Genomic DNA, 11,886 nt, shown 5'->3' on the forward strand with positions numbered 1-11,886 from the left:
CTTCAGAAAGATGAAGTCAAAGAAAGACCTGACAATCCCAAATTTGGTCCAGGAATTTACAAGTGGAAAACATCTCTTTATTAAGGAGCTGCACTCAAGGCTATTCCTTTCCAACTAATTCATTAACCAACCTCTTAGTAGATGTACACTTTCCCCAGCTCATTATTTCATGCAAAATAGTTTGTTCATTTTTAGTTTTCTTTCACAACTCAGATCCCAAACACAGAAAGGTGTGCCAAGACCAGATGCCAAACTGATTTATGGAAGTACAGCTTGACAACCCCTTAACTACATAAATTTGCCACTAAGAGACCAGTAGACAAGATGACAAATTTTTAAAAGGCAACTCACTATGTCAGGGCAGTAAAACAGAATATGAGATAAACAATGCTTTTTAATTTTAACGTTAAAGTCTAGCATTGAATGTTAGGGCTTATGAAGAGTGGAAGCTGGATTTACAAGTTCATTTGTTAGCCAGCAAAGCTACAGTTCCCCAACACTTTTGTCAACATAATGAAAATGTCTCAGAAATGATCACATCTTGCTACAGTATGAGAAAAATTTTTGCCCTGGGCTTTCAGTCTGAAAAATAAGTCTTTGAGCAAAGAACACAATCAGTTGATCTAAATATTGATGAATACAGACATTATCTTGCAGATTGAAGAAACACTTCTTTCCCTTGCTCAAGATTTATTTAAGATGTTATAAAAACTATGTATCTGGCCTGGTCAGTAAACTTAAGGAGTGTAGTAACGATTGCAAAATGAATGCAGCATTAAAACTGAGGTCCCAGTAGCCCAGATAAAAGCCAACAGTCATTCTAAATCTGGGCTTTGTCAAATCCCAAACATGCCTACATTCAGTTGTCAGTGTCACACCTGTACTGAAGAATACTCTGTTATGCAGATAATGGTAAAAAGGTACTCATTAATTACTTCCCACTGTTAAATTTAAAGGGCAATAGAAACAGTAGATACAATAAAGGATGCTTGCCTTATAAACCACAGGACCGAGCAAGGTGGGAATCATTTAGTGGAACTGACTATATACTAATATTGTACGCAGTTTATGTGCTTCTCACCAATTTGTTCTCTGGTTAAAAAAAAAAAAAGACCTGGGCAAATGGCACAATGACTCATTAAACCGTTTTAGCCATGAAGATGCTGTTAAGCATTTATGTCACTTCTTTGATGACACGTTCCACATCACTGTTTTTTCAGTGTAAGGCAGACATTTACCAGGGCTATGCTTTGGTGCTGCACATACACCTGAACATCCAGCTTAACTTATCAGCTCAGAAACAGTTACTGACATCACAACAGTAGTTATTTATATAAACAGAATTAAGAGTTTGTTCTGTTACTATTAACTCCCAATTTCAAACAAAAAAGATAAACCATTTACTTGCTTTTTGAAAGTACAACTTGTTGTACATGAAGAAAACAGCACTGTAAAGTACCTCACATATCCCTGTAAATGTTAAATGGAAGTGTATTAGATGTTGAATGAAAGCTAATTTAACTGAAGCATCAGACATATTTATCTTCTGTAATTCAATTGCATTTTATTGTCCACTGCACACAAACTTAGTTTTCCTGTATGTATTCAGATCAGAGACTTAAGGAAGCAAAATAACCACACTTAGGATCAAATTCTTTTTAGACTGCTACATATTGCAGTCTTAGGTTTCTCATTTTCTTCATTCATATTCTTTCTCTGGTCTCATAATAGTCTGGGGAAAAAGTCATATTCCAAAAGCAAAGATTTAACTTTATTAGCTTCAGGTAAAAGTTGTCTAGGTACATAATGGTCCTTCTGAGCAGCTATTTTACTGTGGCTTGCAGTTGTGTTTAGTTTTCTGTTTTCAGTGTTTACAAACTAATTAGCCAAGTGGAAATTAAACTTCTGCTGGCATCTATGTGGATTCAAATAAAGGCAGGAAAAAAGGTAGGGGTGAGGCATGCAAGAGGTTCATAAACCTCCTTCCCTCTTGCTTATAATCTTTTTTTTTTAACTGCATTGCTTTATCTAAATTTAGTTAAATAGGAAGCATTTAAAGATGAAGAGTTTTTTCAACTCTATGGTTAAAAACATACCTAGCTCATTTTACCAACACATGCAAACTTGAAGATGCTGCAACATGAAACAGTTCATTTCTGGTCTGAAGTGTTAAGACTTTACACTATTAAGATATGAGTAAGTGGTTGTGAGTAAGTATGTGTAAGGTGGGATGAGAGAAAGGAGACAGGAGGGACAAGAGAAAGAGAGCGCACACAGCCACACCTCACCCACTCACTACAATCCTAAAGCAGTGAAGCCTACTTAAAAAAGCCTACTTCAATACCCTTCAAACAATACCCTTCTAAAAGCTACTGTTTCAAGAAATTAAAAAAAACAAGGGAGATGAAAGTCAGTACAAAAGGTTTCCCTCCAGATACATTTTCAGTTATTAATTCTCAAGATAACACAAAGTTGCAAAAGAAGAGAGGAGAAAATTCCAGGTCAACCATAACAGCAAGTGCATCAAAGGGCAAAGCAGTAAATTCGACACAGACTGCCATCTCAATATGGGAGTACTTTCTCCAGCTCCAACTTTAGCTCAATAGAAGATCAGTCATCAGTGAAATTAAGCTTTCTGTCTCATAACTTTCTGTAATCCTTATACAGTGTGTGGATCATAGCAAGTTCCAAATGAGGAGGTCCAGCATCCTGAACTGTTCCACTTAACTTTCATCACCTATCTTGACTGAGAGTAGAATGTTGCTAAACACTAAACAGTGAAGTTAACTCTCTGAACATGAACTGTCTGATATGCCTTTCTAACAACATGGAACTGGCATTTATATCCAGAGCCAGAGGGTCATGAGTACTTCTACAATCCACAGTCCTGTTCACCAAAGAAAAAACTGCCAATGTGTATTTTCTGTAGTGAAGTAATCTAATCAAACTACAGGAAAATTCCACTGTAAACTAAAACCAAAAGCAAACAAAGAAACCTTTTCCACATTGGCATGTCATGATTGCTATGCAAGACCTTTGGTTTGAAGTTATTTCATTTAGAAACACACCAGATGTTTTATTTCAGAAATTGTAAGAAAGTTCGCATCATTTTCTCTTACCTAATGATTTTACAGCTAGCATTGCACTGTAAGATTTTTATTTCACACTCAAGTAGTACTTACATAAGAAAAATATTGAGTCTTTTGTGCATGTTGTTTATCCTATAAAATACTGTGGAGTCCTCAACTGGTGAAAACTGACTGCAATTAGCTTCAGGCTCCAGCAGTATATGTTAGTCCCTTTCAAGTGTCAAAGTAAAATTCACAAAAGAATAGGAACTCTTTAGTGTTTCAGTCAAAACTTCCAACAGCTGCACCCACTGAGTCATTCAAAGAGCAACTGTATGTTGCTATACTCAATTTAAGTACCACCACATACAACATCTTACAATCAATGCTTCCTAAAATTGTTCAAGTGGCTATGTACTGGAAGAGAGTTTGGCTTCAGATCCTAGAGAATCAAATTTGAAATAACTGGCTAGATCGGTAAAGCTCTTTTGTTCATCTAGAATGTCAAAAATTTTGTATGAGTAAGACTACCATGGAAGGGAGGCTTCTGAGCAGGACTTTAAAGTCTCATAACATCCCCTAGAATTTGCAAAAAAAAGCCACTAAGCAGTTTTCTCCACTTACCTTTGACCAAATGGTACTTAGCTAGTATTTTGTAGTATGTAGCTGCATTTCGGCAGAACTATTGACTCAGCGTACAGGGCTCAATCCTGTAAGTTCCTGCACATCCTGTTAGATAGCTACCTCACTAAGTGCTACCTTAATGGATCTTCAAATAAGTTGGAAATACACGAGCAACTCTGTGACTTACAGGACCCCTTGCTCAGTTAGTCAGCAGTCAGGCTCCAAGTCTCACTCCAGAGCTCTCCTTGTGTCTCTGGAGCAGGAGCGGAGTTTGGAAAACACTGCCACCTCACCATACAGCCTCTTTGCCTCTAGGTACACACACCTCCATTATGATTGTATTGATCCAGCAAGATTCATAGCACTGGCCAAAGCAGAAAAGTAAAACTGATTATTACCTTTCCCAAAGAACAAGGCACAGAGATGTCCAGCAGTACTTAAAACAGTTCAATGGGAACTGACTGCTTCTCACAGAGCTAACAGTGTACTGACACTTCAGATAATTTGAACCAAAAATGTAAGCCAGAACACAAAATAAAGCATATAACATGATTTAGTGGTAAGTAACAGGAATGAGGTGAACGGAAGAGAGCTACATAAAATATCAGAAAAAATTGCCACAAGGTCACTGAAATGACTGCTAGAAAACTGCTGATCCCTGCTTAAATGGCCAAGAGGATGATTTACGTATCGTAACAGAACCTACAAATCCAGTTGCAGCAATATGTTTCTCTTTCCTTCTTCCATTTCTATGTATGACACACACTACCATCTGCTGGACAAAGTGCTGAACTGATCCAATAACATAGAAGGTTTTTTTTGTTGCAAGAATCCCTTTACCATCATGTTTACCTGAGGCAGAAGCAAAACAACCTGGGATGTGTGGAGACCATATAGTGCTGTAAATGACCCCTTCATGGCCTTTAAAAGTGTGTAATGACTTCCCCACAGCTGGGTCCCACTGAATAAAGTAAAAAGAAAACTGCTGAGGTACACATTCAATAAGAAAGGAAAGGTTTTCATACATAAAAAAGCTTTACACATACAGAAAGGACTAAATGAACTTCTTTTTACCATCATGAACCACATTTATACACTTAAACTGATATCAACTGAGGAATAAAGCAATATCTCAGTTAAAACAGAATTTCTGCCTCAGAGTAAAAATAAAGAGAAAAAGTGAATCAATGCTGTTTCTTAACACAAATAACTATCAGATCCAAAACAAACCAGTTTTCATCCTCAGCACAAAAACCAACATACCAGCTTGGCTGTTTGATCCCATGAACCAGACACCACTAGCTGCTCTCCTCTAGTTTGGCTCCAGTCAACACTATATACCTATAAATGATATAACAGCCTAGTTTAGAAAGAGCATTAGAATAAAAGTTAGAGACTTTAGTCACCTAAAGTGTCACAAAATAGACTTGCATTTGCAGATTGCATCATAATAATTTAAAAAACCGCACCACTCAGGCACCAGAAAGCTGCCAACAATGTCATTTACCTGAGCAAAAATTAAATTTAACATCTCAGTCTGAAATTAAAGGTACATACAGGCTCAGAAAAGCAACCAAAAAAGTGCAGAAGGGTCAAAATGAAGGGGAGGGGATGTTGGAACAAAATCCTCATAGACTCTCCATCTGTAGAAGTTTCCACCACTGTAAAAAGTCATAATTAAGACTGATTTCTTATCTCCGATTCAATTTTATTCAAATATCTACAGTTTCTAATTGCTAGCAACGTAAATGCCATCTCCCTTCAGAGCTGACTGTGGAGTTGACTTTGAAATTTCAGCTGACTAACAATAAATGCTTTTCTTACAAGAATTAGATACTATAAAAATACAGGCCATGAAATACTACTGATTTTCAGCTTTTCCAGGTTCTATAGCACACTTTACCATTCATGCCTTCAAACAAATAAAATTAAATTAAAAACAACTTCCCTTGTGATTAATCATTTCAGTTATTAAGAAAATACTTTTCACTGTGTACTTGAAATCAGCTCCCTCTTCTGTGACAGTTTATTCTAATACTGGTCCCTGCCTTGACAGAAGTACCTTAACTCCATCCTTCACTGCTGATTTTACAGCTCTGCTGCCTCAGCAAAAACAAACGCTCTAAGGTAGTTCTTCAAATTACGTCAAAACTCAAAGTCTTAAGAACATGTACAACTTCCATCTTCAGATGAACAGTATATCTTCATCTGCATGATGGAAAGTGCATTCTATTCTGTCTAGTTTTACCTCACACCAAAATGGCTCAATAAGCTGCAGTGGGACACGAACCATTTTGGTGCTAGAGTGGATAAATATTAGCTGAAACAGCTTATTTGCTTCACCTCCTGACCCAATTAGACCTTCCATGACACTTCTCAGAAACGTGAGTACCACCTACCAGTAGTAAGTGGCAGTGCTTTCAACAGCTGGGCCACGAACCACCAAGAATTTGTCCTCCAGCTGGGACAATGTAGAACAGCAGTGGATCTAATCTGCAAGCCAACATACTAGATGCTGTGTTTGTCTTGGATAGAAGAAATTGAGCAGTACATGACAGCAACCCTGTTTTGAAGGTGAAAATGTTTGGACCTGTGTCACCAGACAAAAAAGCAGAGAAGCTGGACTGGAAAAAAATCCAGCAAAAGCCAAAGTCTTCTATGGAAACTGCCCTGTATGAGCAAGAAAATCAAGGTATCATGTAGCTACTTCTGAGCACTTTTCTTCCTAAGAAATATTTCAATCTACACTAGATCCATCTTAACCATTTTTAATCTATTTGCATATTCCCCATAAGATGAAGGCAAGCAGTGCCCACAGAAAACCAAAGTGCATTATCTGCAACTTTCCCTTCTTTATTTTACAATGTCCTGCTTCCCATATACTGAAAGGCATACTGCTCTGGCACTGTTTTGTGCTAGCTCCCTTCCTTGAGGAGCTTATAATCCAAATGTACAAGGCACTCAGAGAGTTCTTGACAAAAGCCAGTTAACAACCTGAGAGGTAATTCTTCTGTTTGATTTTCCAAACCATGTCTTTACCTCTTGGCTCTTCTACGTTTGTAAGCTAACTACCAGTACTACAGCTCATTAAACACCCTCTTTTTCAACTTGACTTCTCCTATTAAAATAATAACAGAGAAGACACACAAGTACCTCTTCATATTCTAAGAATGGAAGACATCATGGTTCTCCAAAGTGGCTCCCGAGCTCCTCACAAACTTTAGCCTTGCACCTTCCCCCTGAATCTGTGTGATGGCCTGTGTTCAGCTCCTAAGTTGTTGCCGTTTGGAAATGCCCCTAAACGTGTCATTACACAGGATGCCTGTTTCACACAACAGTCCTATGAAGACAGCTCAGTTGTAGTGTTTGACACACAATTTCATGTCCAAGATTTTCCAGAAATAAAAAGGTCTCTGAGAAATACACAACTGTGTCATACAAATCACCTAGCCCCTCATATTTGGGATGTATCAGATCTACTGCACAGATAAGGCAAAGTGCACATATGGCTTATGGCTCACTCCAAGCTATCAGCACATAGATCTGAACACACGTTGTGTCAGGGATCTGTGTACATATGGCAGACATGGTTGCGGCTGCCCAGCACTCTGCAGCTGCATTGGAGGCAAAGGGACCCGGGCAAATTCTCCTTCGGGCAAGAATTATAAACAGAACGGTCAACAGGCTCAGAAAAATAAGAGCTGTTTTACATTTGGCATGTGACAGGTCCAGGTAATGAGAAGGTAATGAAAAGGAGGTGGTGCAGAGAACCAAGTAAGGTTCACTTTTATTCCTCTTTCTTTTTTTACACTATCATCCAGCATTAAATTTACAGATGCTTCAATAGAAGCTGTGTTAAGTAACTGGGAAAGACTAATAACACAGCATAAACCTTAGTTGTTAATCTTTTAGTGCTTTATCGTTAATCATAAAATACATCAATACTAGTTTGTCTAAACAGCAGCAAGAAATGCCTCAGGCAATATGAAATGATTAAAAAAAGATGTAAAAACATAAAAAAATTGTTCAAACTAAATGTTCAGGCTCACTTTACAACAAATGTAATTCAAGCATTCTATTGTTTCACATTCCAGTGAGACTTCATCAAAAACAAAGTAAATTAGACTAATTTATTCATGAGATTCAGCAGTTGGTTAGTGCTGAAATAAAACTCATTGTCCTTTTATACTAAAAATGCACTTTTAAATTAAAAATGCACATTCTTTTTGAGAAGGGACAATGATCTCATTTAGAAAACAAGAATCAGATCCCTGTCAACCTTGCATTAGAAATATTATAAAACAAAGTGACAAAATTGTCACCAGAAATGTCAGACAGGGATTATGGATTAGGAAGGTACTTAAGAAGCACTGTCTGGCAGTGTTTACCACAAACTATTAGGTATATCCCCTCTGAGATCTATCTTCTTAATGCCTGTTTATAAAGAGTCAATACAAACCTTTCATATCTCGCAATAAACAATCAGGCCATGTTTCCTACACTGTCTTTCTCACTCATGGTTGATTGCGTCCACCTCCCCATGCTACCTGCTAAACTAAGACTTGGACACAGAAATGTTTACTTCAGGAACAACAGATGGTGTAGCAGAACCAAAATAAACTTATGGACAGAATTTCAATGAGAAAATGAGAGGGAAAAAAATTATATTATGCCTCGCCTACATCTTTCTGTTACTACCATCAGTCTTTGAACACTCTCATAAAATCCTGACCACTACAAACTCACCTCTCAAAAATTTTTATTTATATACTATATGTATTAAACCAAAGTAGCAAAATTACAAACAAGTAAGGTATAGAAGATGGACTGTCATGTAACTGCAGCCACTCAACTTTCAGCTTTGTGATTCCTATCTGAAAAAATCCTGAGGTCTTTGTGTATACAAAACTGGATACACTCCATTATTTTTAACTGACTACATATCCACTAGATTATTTTATTCAGTTTTCTGTCATTTAGATAAAGGGTCAGTAATCCAGACTAAAACTAATTTCATCAAAAGCTCAAAGACTTGACAGCAGTGAGTGAAGAGTTAAAAAGAAAACATTAAAAAAAGGGAAGAAAAATCATTTGGGGGAAGATAAATATACTAAAGCTTAATAGTCCTTAAAAATATGCAAATACTCATGAACATGAATATGACATTTTTCTCTATCCATATTGCACTGCAGAAAGAAACTGAGATTTTAAGAAAATCAAACACAGTGGTATCAAACCAAGGCTAAAAAAAAAATACATGCTGTCTCAGTATTTGACTGCTGTTATTTAAGCAGGATCTCATAGATGCTAGGATGGAAAAGGATAACCAGTTCCCAGGAACACCAGAAGTCCTGGGGATCTGCATAATGTGTACCACCACATCCTCAAGGATAACACTGCTATATATACTAGCTGTCTGATTTAGACCTATCCAGTAATGCTCTCCAAAAATCACAGAATGACTGCAGTATTTTCATACAACACAATGACTACTTAGCCTATAAGAAACCACAAATGCTACCTCTGATACATTACATTTATGTAATTCAGCGGTACCTACTACAGCATATGAATGTGCATACAAATACGTACAACACGCAATTCAATTTATATATTGAAAATAATGTTAAGGTATAAATTAAATTCAAACCATGAACCTAAAGTTAAAAAATAGACAACAAAACCCACTTTTAAGTTCACAAATAAATCTTTTAATAATTTAAACATTAGATCATCCATTAAACTTTTCAAGTTTGCCTGGTTTACCTCTTGAGTGTGCTCTTTATAGACTTGCAGTGGACCTTTGGTTTTAGCTGTGTCCCAGATTTGCAGAGATCCATCTCCACTAGAAGTGATCAACACGTGTTCATTGTTCTCACTCCAGGTCACATCAAACAGGCCATCATTCCAGTCAAAACTAAATGGGAACAATGAAGATATCTGTCCGTGAGAAAGGACAACATAGAAGTCTGGACTAGTTGAACAACTGAACAGGTTGACTAAGTTAAAGCATAAATGAGCCAAGGACCTTCCACACACAGAGAATGAAAACTGATTTCAGTCTTTAAGAGGCAGAGGTACCAAATGTCTCTGATCTACGGTTTCTCCAGGATGTTGCTACAGAGGTAGAAGACCTTTGTCTGTAACTGTGGTAAACAAAGAAATAAAACTGTTTGTGCTTGGAGAGTTCTATCCAATTCACAACACCATTACGAAGCTGAGTCACAATGAAAAACCAACAGAAAGACTGTCATGAGCATATTAAAGATCTCCATGCTCCCTTAAAAGGCCTTTGAACACACCACCACTTCATCATATGGGATCTGATACCATATATTAGTTGCTCTGCAACAACTACCAATGACTATGCTGTTATCTGATGGTAAACATGAATCTATTTACCCCCTTTTCATTGAAGGTTCAGCTCAGCTCAGGTTGAGCTTCATGGCACCCTGCAGTAACGATGAGAGAAAGGCATGCACACAGAATGTTTCAATAGAGAAAATGACACAACTTATGGTTCATGAAGTTATAGGCCTTTCTACCACAAAATAAATGGAGTCACTGAAACACAGCAATGAGCAGTGCTAAACCAGAGCACTTAGAACCAAGAGTACTGAACAGCTTCAAATAGCCTTGCTTTATAATTATGAATTAAAAACAGTTTCTCTGACTAGGATTAACTATTTGTTAAGCATTTCTATTTCAGCTCTCTTAATCTGAACAACTGTTGTTTCAAAACTTTCTTTAAAAAAATTGTAGGTCAATGATGTTAAGTATTAAATACCCTCCTTCCTAACCTTTCTCCTCCTCTCCTCCAGAACACAAATCAAACTTCTCTCAAACTCTTAGAATATTGGATCTCCTAGGAAAGATCTCCAAAAATCAATCATAGCGGCATAAATGTAGGTAGCAATGCACTGTTCCTAAAAAGCTAAACCTTTTAATTCCAACCTAGGGCAGAGAGGTTGCTTTTAATTTACATTGTCAGTTTTCTGTAGAATTATTTACACTACAGAAAGGGTGCAAGCCAGGTTACTTCCTATAACAAAATCTATGTTATGTAAACCATCATTTGTATGTAAATACAAACACGTTCATTTGTATGTAAACACAAAGTATTCAGTAGATACAAAAATAAAACATAAACCTATGTTACCTCCTGAGCAGAACAATCCCAGCTTCCTTTTGTTCCAGTACTGCCAGAGTTCCACAACCTAAACCAGCAAAATAAAACGAAACATCACAACCAGTTCCCCCATGACAAAAGAAACTACTGTGGTTCTGAGGTAGCTCTAGTGTGCAAATACAAAGGGCATCTGCACTTTAAGAGGCCAAACAATTGGTTGCATAAATGAACACCTTGTTGTCTCATGTTCTCTAAAACAGCAATCAATTTACATAAGTTTGCATTTTTGTTATGGTATATTTTTTTGTTTACTCCAGTATACCTGTGCAGCAACTTGCTTATAAAGAATAAAAGTGTGTTTTCCCCATGAGCCTCACAGTACAGACATTCCAGCATGGGCTTCCTTTTTATCTTTTCGATAACACAGCAGACATAGCTCTCCCTCACCACCACCCCTCCCAGATTTAGTAATACATACACAGCTCACCAGAAACGAAACAAATAATCCAGTGCTGAGAAAACACACATGAGTACTGCTTTCCCGTATGACTGGGATACTGTCAAAGCAATTCCACGTTTAGAAACTTTATTTAAAATTATTGCTCTCAGGACCAATGCTCCCACTGGAAATAAAAAAGCTCCCAAGGATGAGGAAAGCTCAGCTTGCCTCTTCAGGGCCAGCCTGGGCACCCAGCGACAGAGAATACAACAGTTAAGATTTTAAACCGAAAATATTTTAAGACACTAATTCACATTGTGTTGTCTCTTTACTACTATATTTATTCTCGACCCTATAAAAGTAGTCCTCCTCCGAGAGGGTCTTGTGGGAAATGCCACCAAAACCGCAGATGTGTATTACGGTACGCCGGAGGACCAGGAGGGTTGGGGACTTCAGGGATCAGCACCAGGCGGGCAACCTACCCTGAGGCCACGCCGGCCTGGGCACGGAGCGGATGCGTTGTACCCGAGCAAAGCAAAAACAACGGAAAGGGAAATCCCAAATCGCTTTCACAGACACGGGCTGTCCTTTCGGACACCCCCATTTTTAGCCACGATCGAGCCGCC

The 11,886-nt window shown here is 37.7% G+C and overlaps 1 protein-coding gene across 1 annotated transcript in view; it reads right to left on the reverse strand.

The window, feature by feature from the left end:
• PEX7 (peroxisomal biogenesis factor 7) overlaps nucleotides 1-11,864 on the reverse strand; it is a gene marked incomplete at its 3' end in the record, with an annotated part of 21,645 nt that extends 9,781 nt beyond the window's left edge. The window contains exons 1-5 of the mRNA XM_010186721.1: nucleotides 11,786-11,864; nucleotides 10,852-10,909; nucleotides 9,459-9,609; nucleotides 4,956-5,033; nucleotides 4,545-4,653 (exon numbers count right to left, since the gene is read on the reverse strand). Coding sequence (XP_010185023.1) covers nucleotides 4,545-4,653; nucleotides 4,956-5,033; nucleotides 9,459-9,609; nucleotides 10,852-10,909; nucleotides 11,786-11,864 — 475 coding nt within the window. The remainder of the gene's footprint in view (nucleotides 1-4,544; nucleotides 4,654-4,955; nucleotides 5,034-9,458; nucleotides 9,610-10,851; nucleotides 10,910-11,785) is intronic.
• Between the last annotated feature and the right edge of the window lie 22 nt (nucleotides 11,865-11,886).

The sequence above is a fragment of the Mesitornis unicolor genome, unplaced genomic scaffold (assembly GCF_000695765.1).
Source record: "Mesitornis unicolor isolate BGI_N332 unplaced genomic scaffold, ASM69576v1 scaffold54126, whole genome shotgun sequence".
In the NCBI taxonomy this organism is placed as follows: Eukaryota; Metazoa; Chordata; class Aves; order Mesitornithiformes; family Mesitornithidae; genus Mesitornis; species Mesitornis unicolor.